This window comes from Lontra canadensis, unplaced genomic scaffold (assembly GCF_010015895.1).
Source record: "Lontra canadensis isolate GAN:19392208 unplaced genomic scaffold, GSC_riverotter_1.0 scaffold96, whole genome shotgun sequence".
Classification (NCBI taxonomy): Eukaryota; Metazoa; Chordata; class Mammalia; order Carnivora; family Mustelidae; genus Lontra; species Lontra canadensis.
Genome location: NW_022631090.1, coordinates 805,825 through 820,429, shown reverse-complemented (window position 1 = coordinate 820,429; position 14,605 = coordinate 805,825). Strand labels below are relative to the sequence as shown.

The window sequence follows — 14,605 nt, the reverse complement described above, 5'->3', positions numbered from 1 at the left end:
ATAAGTTTTGTTAGGCACTGTGGGAGGTGCTCAGAAGTTTAGGAAATCGTTCCTGACCTTGTAGCAATTATAGTCTGGTTGGAGAGAGAACCATGTAACATTTGGTGACAACACTGGATATAGTTGTTAAGTGCTATAGGAGTTCAGAGGAGGGAAAGGCCACCGTGCTTTGGCATAACTGAAGAAGGCCTCTCAGAGGAGGTAAGATTTCAGTGCTCTTTTAATACTACCTATTCTGTAGTAAGGAGAAGGAAAGGCAATTCATTTGCAGCAGATGATATGAACACTATTGCGTGTTTGGGGCTCTTGTGAAAGACCAGGTTAGAAAGGTAGCTAAAAATTTTAGACCTTATTTGGTGGGTAGTAGAGACCTGTACAGAGTCAGTTATTCAGGTAGTTTGGATATGGTGAAAGGATTGTGAGCCAGGAGTAACCCGGTAAAAGCAGTATTTGGAAAGGATGAATCTAGTGGCCAAAAAAAATAGGATGAGACAGAGAAAGAACTGAAAGCAACAAGAATGATTTAGGAGGCATTATGGTCATCTGGGCGTGGAGATCCAGACTAGAATGATGGCAGTGGAATTGGAAAGAGAGGTAGGTGTGGTTATAAGAGACATCACAAAGGAAGAACTGGTTAGACATACTGACTGAGAATGAAGGACGAGGGTCGAAGGTGAGGTCGGAGACAACCCAGATGTTTTCAAGCCTGTGTGACTTTTTAACAATTGGCAAAATTAAGAAAGTCTTTATGGGGAGTTTCTGATGAAAGATGAGTTCAATTTGAAACATGTTGATTTGGTAAGAATGGCAGGATCATTAAATGCACATATTGCGAAGGCGGTTGGAAATGCAGCAGGGAAGTCAGTGGAGTGGTCAGAGCTGGCTGCATAGACGTGGGAATCACGGACACTCAGGTGGCAGGCAGGTAAAGCCGTGAGGATGAATGAATGCTTTGTTAAAGACAGAGACCATAGGCGTGGAAGAGCAGTGGTGAAGGAAGGAATGAAAGAACAAGTGAGCAGCCTCTTGTGGAGAGACCTAGTATGCTGATTAAGAGCATGGGCTCTGGAGGCAGACTGCTGGAAAAATCCCGGCTCCCCCACTTAGCTAGCTTGTTGTAAGATGTTGGGCAAGTTACCACCCTACACTTCAGTGTCTTCATCTTGTAAAATGAGAATATTAATAGGACCTACATTTTAGGGTCGTTAGGAGGATAAAGTGAGGTAATACATGTAAATCACTTAGAGCAGTACCTGGTATTTGGGGTGGGTGGGTGGTATATGAATCTGTTCTGTTTCCTATCTTTGAAACTCCTTGCTTTAAACCTTCACAGCATACCACAAAAAGACAAGTGCAGACAAGTACATGACCTCAATGAAGAGGAAGATAAAATTAGGCACAAAAGGCAAGTCGAGAGTTTTCTTACAGTGTTAGATTTAGGAATGTAACATAGGGTCCCAGACTTCTGAGTTGAGTGCTTATTTAATTCCATATTCAGTATATGACAATGTTTGTAGGAAATGATCCAGAGGGAGCCATTTATCCTGATAAAGAATATTAAAGAGAGGAGTTATTAGAAGTTGTAAAACTTTTACATTTAGTGTTGTTGATTTTTTTTCTCTATACCTTTATGTTATTGTATCAGACATAAAATGACCTTAATGATTTTTGGATTCTATTTCACAACTAATTCTGAATATTTTTATTAATCACTAAAGTATAACTATTATGATGATGATGGTATAATAGCAATATTCTCTTTTATTTTAAAAATGAATTTACAATAAAATTGTCTGTTTTTCTTCCTTTTTTTTCCTTGGTGTACAATTCCATGAATTGTAAATCATGTAAATCATGTAAATTCATGTAACCACCACCACAATCAGGATAGAGAACAGCTTGATCACTCTAAAAGTCCCTCATCCCATCCATTGATGGTCACCCCCAACTCCACCCATAATCTCTGGTAATCCCTGATTTATTTTCCATCACTATGGTTGTGTCTTTTAAAGAATGTCATAAAGATGGAATCGTACATACGTCATCTTTTAAGTGTGGCTTCTTTCATTTAGCTTAATGCCTTTGAGAGTCATCCAAGTCATGTGTATTGATAGTTCATTCATTTTGCTGAGTAGCATTCCATTGTGCGGATATTCCAGACTTTGTGTATCCATCTACCCATTGAAGTGCAATTTGGGCTGTTTCCAGGTTATGGTGACTATGAATAATACTGATACGAACATTTTTGTACAGGTTTTTGTGTGAACATAAATTTTTATTTCTCTAAGGTAAATAAGGAGTGGGATTACTGGGTCATATGGTAAGTGTTTGTTTAACTTTATAAGAAGCTGCCAAACCATTTTCCAGAATGGCTGAACCATTTTGCATTCCCACCAGCAATGTATGAGAGTTCCAGTTGCTCTACATCTTTGTTGGCATTTGGTATTGTTGGTATTTATTTTAGTTCTTCTAGTAGCCGTGCAGTGGTATCTCATCGTAGTTTTCATTTGCTTTTCCTTAGTAGCTATTGATGTTGAACATCTTTTCATGTGCTTATTTGCCATCTTTCTATCCTGTTCGCTGCAGTGTCTGTTCCAATCTTGTGCTGGTTTTTAACTGGGTTGGGTATTTTCTTCATGACTTTTGAGAGTTCTTTACATGTTCTAAATGCAGTTCTCTGATGGATATATGATTTGCAAATATTTTATCCCAGTCTGTAGCTTATCTTTTCATTCTCTGAACAGTGTCTTTTGCAGAACAAACTTTTTAAGTCGTGGTAAAATATACCTAACATAAAATTGACCATTTTAACCATGTTTTCAGTGTACAGTTCTGTGGCATTAAGTATATTCACATGTTCTGCAACCATCATCACTATCCATCTCCAGAATTTCTTTCTCTTCCCAAACTGAAACTCTGTACCCATTAAACACCTTTCCCCTTACACTCCTCCCCTTTGCCCCTGGCAACCACCATTCCTTCTGTCTCTGTGAATTTGACTGCCCTAGGTGCCTCATATAAGTGGAATCATGCATTTGTCCTTTTGTGTCGGCTTATTTCACTTCATGTCTTTGAGGTCATCCATGTGTCAGAACTTCCTTCCTTCCTTAAGGCTGGATAATATTCCATTATATGTACCTACCACATTTTGTTTATCCCTTTGTCTGTCCGTAGACACTTGCGCTATTTCTGCCTTTTGGCTATTGTAAATAATGCTGCTGTGAAACTGGATGTACAAGTGTCTGTTCAAGTCCCTGCTTTCAGTTCTTTTGCATATATACCCTGAAGTGGAATTGCAGGATCATATGCAATTCTGTGTTCAATCTTTGGAGGAACCACCTTACCGTTTTCCACAGAGGCTGTATCATTTTACATTCCCACCAGCAATGAAGAAGGATTCCAATTTCCCCACACCCTTGCCCGACACTTAATTTCTTTTATTTTTTGTGACAGCCATCCTAGTGGGTGTGAAGTGGTATTTTGTTGTGGTTTTGATTTGCATTTCCCTAATGACTAGTGATGTTGTGCATCTTTTTCATGTGCTTTTTGTCCTTTGTGTACCTTCTTTGGAAAAATGTCTGTGTACAGCCTTTGCCCATTATTTAAACTGGTTATTTATTTTTTGTTGAGTTGTCAGATTGTTTTTTGCATATTCTAAATATTAATTCCCTTATCAGGTAAATAATTTGCCAGTATTTTCCTTCATTTCATGAGTTGCCTTCTCACTCTGTTAATAGTGTCCTTTGATGCACAAAAGTTTATGTTTTTGGTGAAGTCTGATTTGTCAGTTTTTTTCTGTTACCTATGCTTTTGGTGTCATGGCCAATAAATAATTGCCAAATCTAATGTCATAAAGGTTTTCTCCTATGTTATCTCCTGAGCATTTTATAGTTTTAGCCCTTATGTTTAGGTCTTTGGTCCATCTTGAGTTAATTTTTTATGTATGTTATAAGGTAAGGATCCAACTTTGTTTCTTGCATGTTGATAATCTAGTTTTCCCAATACTACTTGTTGAAAAGACTGTCCTTTACACATTGAATGTTCTTAGCACCCTCTCCAAAAATTATTCGACCATAAATATAAGAGTCTGTTCTTAGGCTATCCATTCTATTCCACTGGTATGTATGTCTGTGTTTATACCAGTGCCACACTGTTTTAATTACCATAGGTTTGTAGTAAGTTTTGAAATCAGAAAGTGTGAGACCTCCAACTTTGTTCTTTTTCAAGATTTTCACTATTGAGGAATTCTTGAGACACCATATGAATTGTAGGATGGATTTTTCTATTTCTGGAAGAAATGTCATTGGGATTTTGATAGGGATTATACTGAATCTGTATAGCACTTTGGGTAATATTGACATCTTAATGATATACTATGTCTTCAATTCATGAACTAGAAGTGTCTTTGCATTTATTTGTATTTTTAATTCTTCTAGCAACATTTTGTAGTTTTTAGTACACAAGGTTTTTTTTTTTTGCCTCAGAGCAGATGTTTTAAATTTTGATATAATCCAGTTATCCAATTATCAGGGTTTTTTCTTTCATAGATTATACTTTTTTTTTCTATCAAAGAACTCTTTGTCTGACAGCAGATTATGAATAAGATTTTTCTTTAAACAGTTTAATGGTCGTATATTTTACATTTAGATCTATGATCTATTTTGTCTTGATGCTTTTATAAAGTGTGGGGTTTAGGTTAAGGTTCACTTTTTTGCCTATGAGTTTCTGGTTGTTACAGCACCATATGTTGAAGAGAGTTTTTTTCTCTATTTACTTGCCTTTGCATATTTTTGTCAGAAATAAATTGGCCATATGTTTGTGTTAATGATTGTGTTAGTAATTAACTTCATAATAAATGGTGAAAGACTGAAATATTTCCCTCAGTATCAGGAATAAGACAAAGATGTTCACTCTTGCCAGTTCCATTCACAGTTGAATGAAATTAGAAATCAGTAATAGAAGGACATTTAGAAAATGTACAAATATGCAGAAATGGAATGACACTCTACTGAATAACTGATGGATCAAAGAGAAGTCACCAGGGACATTAGAAAATTCTTTGAGGTGAATGAAAACAAAACTTAACATACCAAAACTTACGTGATGCAGTAAGAGCAGGGCTTAGGGGGATATTTATAGTTATAAATTCCCATATTAATAAAGAAGAAAGCTCTTAAATTAATAACCAAAAACTTTTACCTTAAGACCTATAACTTTTTTTTTAAAAGCTAGAAAAATTTGTCCAAATCCTTAGACTGTGTAATGCCAAGAGTGAACCATAATGTAAACTGTAAACTTTGTGTAATCATAGTGGGTCAATGTAGATCCATTAGTTGTAACAAGTACCACTCTGATGGGGGATATTGATAATGGGATAGGCTATACATGTGTGGGAATGGGGTTATGTGGGAAATCTGTGTACCTTCCCCTCAGTTCTGCTGTGAACCTGTAACTTCTCCAAAAACATGAAGTCCCGATTAAAAAAAAAAAAGAAACAACAACAACAAAAAAGAGAAACCTAAACCCACATCAAACTGAAGGGAGAAAATAATAAGCTTAGAGCAAAAAAAAAAAAAAAAAAAAAAAGAAAATTAAAAAAATACAGAGAATAGGCAAAACCAAAAGTGGTCCTTTGGAAAGATCAACAAAATTCAGAATCCTTAGCTAGACTTACCAAGGAAATAAGAAAAATGAAGAATTTCTTATACCCTGCTCTACTTTGATTCTTTTTTTGCATGGAACATCTTTTTCCATCCTTTTACTTTCAACTTTTTTAAACATCTAAAGTGTATCTCTTTCTCTTTTTTTAAAAAGATTTTATTTATTTGAGAGAGAGAGAGACAGAGATAGTGACAGATCACAAGCGAACAGGGAGGAAAGGGAGAAGCAGGCTCCCCGCTTAGCAGGAAGCCCAACAAGGGGTTCCATCCCAGGACCCTGGGATCATGACCTGAGCTGAAGGCAGATGCTTAGCTGACTGAGCCACCCAGTTGCCCCTAAAGTGTATCTCTTATGGACAGAAAATAGTTAGGTTGTGTTTTCCTTTTTTAATCTACTTTTCCAGTTGAGTGTTTAGTTCATTTATATTTAATCTATGTAATTGGAATCTTTTGCTAAAATAGGATTTGGTCTGCCATTTTACTCTTTGTTTTCTGCATGTCTTCTTTTTTTTCCCCCTCTGTTATTCCATTTATTCCTTCACATGAAATAGGTTTTTCCAGTATATAATTTTAATTAACGTGTTGCTTCTTTTACTATCTTTTTAGTTGCTTTCTTAATAGTTGTCTTGGGGATTATAATTAACATCTTAGTTTAAAAAAAAGTTTGTATTAATATGGACGTAATTTCAGAAATACTCAAAAACTTTGTCCTGTTTTTCTGTTTTCTCCTTCTTTGTACTATTACTGTCCCACAAATTACATCTTTATAGATTTCAAACTCATCAGCATAGTATTATAATTATTTCATTATGTAGTTATTTCCTAAGTAAGGACAAGAAAACGAGTTACAAAGACAAATACATATATACTGTGTTTTTTTTTTATGTTTACCTATATAGTCAACTTTTTACAGTGTTCTTTTTTTGAGTTCCTGAAGAGTGTTCATTTATTTCAGCCTGAAGTATTCCCTACAGTTTTTCTCACAGGGTAGGTCTTATAGTGATGAATTCTTTTAGTCTGTGCTTATCTTGGAATGTCTTAATTTCTTCTTTATTTTTATTTTTTTAAGTTTTTTTTTTGTTTGTTTATTTATTTATTAGACAGAGAGAGAGAGAGAGAGCACAAGTAGGCAGAGGGAGAGGGAGAGGCAGGCTCCCTTCTGAGCAGAGTGCCTGATTTGAGACTCGATCCCAGGATTCTGGGATCATGGCCCAAGCCGAAGGCAGACGCCAAACCGACTGAGCCACCCAGGTGCCCCTCTCCTTTAGTTTTAAAGTATAGTTTTTTGCCAGACTGAAGTTTTTGGTTGGTAGTCTTTTTCTTTTAGCACACCAAATATGTCATCTTACTGCCTTCTGGCCCATGTAGTTCCTGTTGAGCAGCCAATTGTTGATCTTACTTAGGACTCCTTGTCCATGATGAGTCTCTTCTCTCTTGCTACAGTCAGGATTCAATCTTCATCTTTTGCTTTTGACAATTTGGCTACATGTCTGAATGTCTCTTGGACAGACTCCAAATAGGTCCCTTGAGTTTGTCCTACTTGGATTCTGTCAAGGTTCTGTAATGTGTAGATTAATGCTTTTCAGCAATTTTAAGAAGTTTTCAGGCATTAGTTCTCCAAATACTCTTTGTGCTCTTTCTTCTTCTGAGATTTCCATTATGGATATGTTGGTGTGCATGATGCTTGCCCACAGGTCTCTAAGGCTGTTATCTTTTCTTTATTCTTTCTTGTTTTTGCTCCTCAGAGTAATCTTCCTTAGATGAGTAGTCGACATATCTTCAAGTTTGCTGATTTTTCTGTAAGCCCAGATCTTCTGTTGGGCCCCTCTAGTATAGTTTTCATTTCAGTTACTGTACTTTTCAACTCCAGAATTTCTGTTTAGTTCTTTATTATAATTTCTGTCTCTTATTTTTATTCTCTATTTGGTAAGACGTTCTGAAACATTCCTTTAGTTCTTTATACATGGTTTTCTTTAATTGTTTGAAGAACTTAACAACAACTGATTAAAAGTTTTGTCTGAGAAGCCCAGTGTGCTTTCTCATGAAAGCTTCTGTTGACTGTTTCTTCTTTCCTGTGTATGGGCCATGTTCTCCTTTTCTTTCCCTTTTTTTCAATGTCTTTGTCTTAATCAACTCAGGCTGCTATAACAAAGAACCATCATCTGGGTAGCTTATAAACAACAGATTTTTTTCCCCCGCAGTTCTGGAGGCGGGAAGTCTGAGATCAGGTCCATTATGATCAGGTTCTGGTGAGAATCCTCTTTTGGGTTGCAGACTGCTAACTTCTTGTTGAACCCTCACATGTCAGAGAACAGGGAGAGGAAGCAAGTTCTCATTACTTCTATAAGGGTACTGATCCCATTCATGAGGGCTCCACCCTCATGACCTTATCTAATCCCAGTTACCTCCCAAAGGTCTTCACTTCCTATTACCATCACATCACCAGTAGGGTTTCAAAATACCTGTTAGGGGGTGGGGGACAAATATTTAGTCCATAGCAGTCTAACATTTTTTTTGGCGCAAATGAGTCAGTTAAAATAATGTAATGTGACAATTCTGAAAGTCATTTTCCCCCACACACCCAGGGTTAGTTGTTCTTGATATTTGTATAGTGACTGTCGTAGACTAATGCTGTAAATTTGAATTCTTTGTCATGTGCAGCTGCTGAAGTCTGTTCAGTTAGCAGAGTGGTCCTCTAATGAGTGGAGAAAGTTTTCCTCAAGTACCTTGAACCAGAAAGTTCTACCAGCCTTTGTTGAGGGTGTGTGTGTTGGGTCCCTCCTTCAGTGCCCCACCAGGCAGTTTGCAGCTGTGCCTTAGACTTCACTTCCTACTTGTTCAGAGCCTCAAGGTTAGCCAGAGGTGAGAGATTAGTGACTTCTCAGACTCTAACTTTCCTGGGCACATACATAGCCCAGCACATGTTTGTTACCTTCTAGAGTCCCAGGATTATATCTGAACTTCTCAAAGCCCCTTATGGACATCTCATTCCCTATTTTTCTTTCTTTTTTATAAGAACACTTAACAAATTTTTGAGTGTACAATGCAATATTATTAAATATAGGCACAATGTTGTACAGTGGGTCTCTAGATCTTAGTCATTTTGCATAGCTGGAACTTTGTAAACTTTGAATAATAACTCCCCATTTTCCCCTTACCCCAGCCCCTTGCAACCACCATTATATTCTCTGCTTCTATGTGTTTGATTATTTTATATACCTTACATAAGTTGGCAGTATTTGTCCTTTTGTGCCTGGCTTATTTAACTTAGCAGAATGTCTTCAAGGTTCATCTGTGTTGTCTGGTGGCAGGATTTTCTTCTTTTTTTAAGGCTGAATAATATCCCATATAGTGGACTATAAATATATACCACATTATCTTCATTCATTGATGGACAGTTAGGTTGTTTCCACATCCTGGCTTTCGTGAACAGTTTAGCGCTGAATACAGAAGTACGGCTATCTCTTGCAGGCTCTGATTTCAGTTCTTTGAATAAATACTTAGCAGTGGGGTTGTCTTATCACATGGTATTTCTATTTTTAAACTTTTGCAGAAACCTAAGTGATCTCTGTAGTAGTTATACCATTTTACATTCCCACTGAAAGTGTACAAAGATTCCAGTTTGTCCAGATCCTCACCAACACTTGTTATATTTTGTTTTCTTTGATGTTAGCTATCCTAACAGTTGTGAGGGGATATCTCATTGTGGTTTTGATTGCCATTTCCCTGATGATTAATGCTCTTGAGCACCTTTTCATTATACCCGTTGGCCATTTGTATATCTTCTTTGGAGAAATGTCTATACAAATACTTTGCACATTTCTTAATCAGGTTATTTTTATTTTTATTTTTTTTGTTTTAAGATTTTATTTATTTATTTGACACAGAGAGAGACATAGAGAGAGAGCCTAAGCAGGGGTAGTGGGAGAGGGAGAAGCAGGCTTCCCGCTGAGCAAAGAGCCTGATGTGGAGCTCGATCCGAGGACCCTGGGATCATGACCTGAGCCACCCAGGTGCCCCAGGTTTTTTAATTTTAATTTTTAAATAATTTTTTTAAAAATTTGAATTCCAGGGGTCCCTGGGTGGCTTAGTGGATTAAGTGTCCAACCCTTGCTTTTGGCTCAGGTTGTGATCTCATGGGTTGTGAGACTGAGCCCTGCATTGGGCTCTGTACTCAGTGGGGAGTCTGCTTAAAGAGTCTCTCCCTCTGCCGCTCCCCCCATTCATGGTTTTTCTCTCTCTCAAATAAATAAATAAATCTTAAAAATTTTGAATTCCAGTATAGTTAAGTTGAGTTGTAGGAGTTCCCTATATGTTTGGGATATTAACCCCTTATTGGATATATGGTCTTTCACTCTGTTAATTATGTCTTCGGCTATGCAGGTTTTAGTTTGATACAGTTCCACTTTCTATTTTCGCTTTTCTTGCCTGTGCTTTCGTAGTTATATTTAAGAAATTATCACCACTACCAATGTCAAGATGATTTTCCTCTGTTTTCTTCTAGGAGTTTTAGAGTTTCAGGTCTTCTTTTTAAGTCTTTAATCCATTTTTAAAATATTTTTAAATTATTTTTTAAAGATAGATTTATTTATTTATTTATTTATTTGACAGACAGAGATCACAAGTAGGCAGAGAGGCAGGCAGAAAGAGAGGGGGAAGCAGGCTCCCACTGAGCAGAGAGCCTGATGCGGGGCTCCATCCCAGGACGTTGGGATCATGACCTGAGCGGAAGGCAGAGGGTTTAACCCACTGAGCCACCCAGGTGCCCCAAGTCTTTAATCCATTTTTAATTGACTTTTGTAACCGGTATAAAATAAGGGCCCCATTTCATTCTTTTCCATGTGGAGATTCAGTTTTCTAGCATCATTTATTGAAGGGACTATACTTTCTCCATTGTGTATTCCTGCCACTCTTGCCAAAGACCAGTTGACCATATATGTGAGGGTGTATTTCTGGGCTTTCTAGTCTGTTCCGCTGGTCTGTATGTTGGTCTTTATGCTAGTACCACACTGTTTTCATTGCTACAGCTTTGTAGTATATTTTTGAAAACCATAAGTGTGTGCTCATTCCCTATGCCTTCTTTTAACTTTTTTGTCATCCTCTTGTTAGCCCCAACTGGTAATGCTTTCTCAAGCAGCTACAGCGTTGAACAATCCTCACCAATTCGTTTTGACAAATGCCTTAGGGCTGGGCTGTTCCTGCAGAGTGAGATGTGAACCAAGTCAAAGACAAACCCTCGGATTATAGCTTTTCAGTGAAGTACTAGGCTGGTCAAGCAGTGACAGTTCTCTTAGGATGGGTCCTTTGGTGAACTTCAGAACTGCTCTACTTCCTATAAGATCCCCTAAGCTGCTGTTTTATTTACAGTTACCACAGTTGCAAGATTGTTGGCTTTCAAGGCTACTGCAAAGTTGGAGAGAGGAAATCATGATTACAGAAAGTTGAAATGCAATAAATCTTACTGTTCTTAGTGAGACTCAGCTGTTCTTCTTGAGTAACTGTTCTTCCTATTGTTGTATGCCTCTATTTAATTTCCAGGCTTATCAAAAGTTTAATTTTTAATGAGTTTTGGGTTTATGGAAGAGCGGATTTTCAAGGTCCTTATTCCAACATCCTAGAACTACTTTCTGTCCATTTTACTTTTATCCTATCTAAATTACTATATTTGAAAGTAAGTTTCATTTTTTTTAATGAGTTTACTATAGAATGTTGTTGGGTCATTTTTCCCCCCACTTTTTTATTGTGTTATGATTGACATAGCATTAAACTCACTAATTTTAAATGTACAATTCGGTGACTTGTAGTAAATTTACAGAGTTGGTCAGCCATCATCACAATCTAGTTTTAGAACACGTCCATCACCTGAGAGATGGTTCTCAGTCCCTTTCTCTTCTCCCAGCCCAGATAGCAACTATTCTATTGTTCCTCTCTATGGATTTTCCTATTCTGGACATTTCATTATAAATGGGACCATGTGACCTTCTTTAACTTACTTAACACAGTGTTTTAATTATTCCTAGAACTAGTACTCTTCCCAGAACTAAGGGATTTCCTAGTCCTGGAGGATTTGTATGCAAACTGAGCACATCTTCCATAGTCAGCCAAGCAGTTTACAACTCCATTTTAACCCTTACTTCCTGCTTATGCAGAGACTTAAGATTAGTCAGGTAAGAGCTTAGGGTTTTTTCTAGTTTTTCCTGAGCATGCATACAGCTCCAGCCATGAGGACAGGCCTATGCACATGTGTGGCCTTCTAGATTCCCGGAAATATTTTGGAGCTTTTCACTGCCCTCTAAGGACATTCCATTCCCCAAAATTTCTGTCTAAGCGTTTTTGGTTAACCTATTGTTTATCCCAATTCCACCACCTCAGGCAGGGGAAGAATTCACCAACTGCCTCTGAGTATTTTTTTAAAGGTTTTATTTATTTATTTGTCAGAGAAAGAGAGAGAGCACAGGCAGGGGGAACAGCAGGCAGAGGGAGAAGCAGGTTCCCTGCTGAGCAAGGAGCCTGATGTGGGACTTGGTCCTAGGACGCCAGGATCATGACCTGAGCTGAAGGCAGTTGCTTAATGGACTGAGCTACCCAGGCATCCCCTGCCTCTGATTATTTTTGACAAAAGTTCTGGGGAAGAAGGCTCTGAGCACTGGTTTGTGAGCTTTGAGTTACATCAAGGAGAGCCTTGCCTGTGAAATCTTCTAGGAAACCACTAGAAAGGCCACCTAGATGGCTGTTCTCTGACAGTGGTGCTTTGGAGGAATTCCAGCCCAGTTCTTCCCTCTCTGGTAGCTGCCAGGCTGCTGGTTTTCACTGTGACTTCACATTGTTGGTTTTCAAGGTTACCACAGACCTGGAAAAAAAAGGACAAGGAAGGGGCGAGTTAAAATGCCACAAAATTTATTATTCTTGCTGAGGTTTAGCTATTTTTATTGAATAAATATTTCCCAGATTGCTGCAGGCCTTTGGTTAATTTCTAGAGTCCTGGAAAAGCTGATCCTGACGGTTTTTGACAGTGTTCTCATTGCTTTTATGGAGGAGAAAATTTCAGGAGGTCCGTACTCTGCCATTTTCACTGATGTCACCTCTCTTAACATTATCTTCTGAAGCTTGGAAGTTTGTGATTTTGGCGAAGTCAAATTTACTTTTTTTCATGACTTCTCCTTTTGGTCCTATAACTAAGATTTCTTTTTAACCCAAGGTTGCAAAGATTTTCTCATATGTATTCTGTTGCAGGACTTAATAGTTGTAGCTTGTACATTTAGGTCTATGAACCATTTTGAATTAATTGCTGAATTACACGTCATGTAAAGTTAGGGTTACATTAATCTATTTTTGCATATGGGTATCCAATTGTCCTGACACCTTTAGTTGAAAAGACTATCCTTTCCCAGTTAAATTGTCTTTTGTGGAAAACCAGTGGACTATAAATATAAGGGTTTTTAAATGCTCTCTCTCTATTATTCTACTCTTTTTTGTTCTTTCTGTTTACTTTTCAGCAATCTGATCATGCTGTGTCTGGGCATGGGTTCTTTGTTATTTCAAATTCTCACCTGTTCCACCTGCTACTATGTAATTTTTGCAGTCATCAAATATTCCCTGAATTTTCACCAGGTTTTAGAATTGTATTCAGTGCGAGAGGTAGGGGTGAAGTATGGTTACTTCTTACATGGAAACAGAATTCCTAATAGCTAATAATTTTTGAGGGCTTATTTGTGCCATTCCTTGTGCTAAACATTTTGTATGTTTGCTCATTTAACCTTCATAATAACCCTGCAAGATAGTGGCGGTATTATACCCATTTTACAGATAATGAAATTGAGCTTCTGAGGAGGTAGGCAACTTTCTCAAGGTCAATTGTTAAGTGGCCATGCTAGGACTTAAATGTAGGTCTGTTCTTATGTGAACATCAGTGGTCTTGATCATAGCATCTGTGTAGGGGATTTGAGAAGATTTTTTGGTTTTTTAAGTGTGATTTTGCTGTATCTTTTTTTTAAAGGTTTTATTTATTTATTTGACACAGAGAGAGAGGGCAAGAGAGCACAAGCAGGGAGAGGGAAAAGGAGCTGAGCAAGGAGTCTGATATGGGACTTGATCCCAGGACCCTGGCATCATGACCCAAGCTGGAGGCAGATGCTCAACCAACTGAGCCACCCAGGTGCCTCTTTTGCTCTATCTTGAGATAAACATTTTTGGGGGAGTAACAATATCCCATCTTCTAACCTTAAGTCAGTGGGAAAACAACATACATCATGTCTAGAAATAAACTTCCTCTGAAATCTTAAGCCCCAGTATATTACTCTGACCACAGACTTTTTCTTATACTTCTGGCCCTTGTAACTCTCTTCAACCCTGTTGAAATCTCCAGTTCCTTGACCTTTTTATTTTCTCGCATTCTGTCATCCCCTTCATGTCTCCCCTTCCTTGCACATCTTACTTAGACCCCCTCACCCATTATTTACTCATGTTCTTGCCAGTGAAGCATTCTTTTTGTTTCCTTGTCTGTGTGCCATACCCGCCTGGCAAAAACCTCAACCCTGAATCAATCCAACTAATTGCCTTCTTTATTTCTGCAGCATAGTTTTCCAGCATTGCCAGAGAACAATTGTATAATTTACTGATTAATGCCTCTGCATTTTCCTCATGTCTGATCTTGTCTAGAGCCTTCTTCCTTGTTCAGCAGTCTATCTCCTGGTCCCTGGTCAGCTCTCCATTTCATTCCTTCCATATACTCTTTTAGATCTTCATTATTCTTTCCATCCTACTGTTTCATTATTTTTAGCAGATAGGTTTCCTATTTCAAAGGAAACATTGTCATTGATAAGAGCCTTCATCTGCTTTCTGCCTGACAATGCTAACTTCTGCATCCTGAGTCTTTATTTTCTTCCATCTCAACTCAGTGGTGTAGGTACATCCTTTGTGCCTAAAGTTAATCTTTACACATTTGT

The 14,605-nt window shown here is 37.8% G+C and overlaps 1 protein-coding gene across 4 annotated transcripts in view; it reads left to right on the top strand.

Moving 5' to 3' along the window:
• The window catches only part of RBM41 (RNA binding motif protein 41), a 55,112-nt gene that overhangs the window by 5,242 nt on the left and 35,265 nt on the right, over nt 1-14,605 (top strand). For 3 of the 4 annotated variants that reach the window (XM_032837020.1, XM_032837019.1, XM_032837016.1), the window contains exon 5: nt 1,334-1,405. The exons of the other annotated variant lie outside the window; for it this stretch is intronic. In XM_032837020.1, the coding sequence (XP_032692911.1) occupies nt 1,334-1,405 (72 nt within the window). The remainder of the gene's footprint in view (nt 1-1,333; nt 1,406-14,605) is intronic. 4 annotated transcript variants of the gene reach the window in all.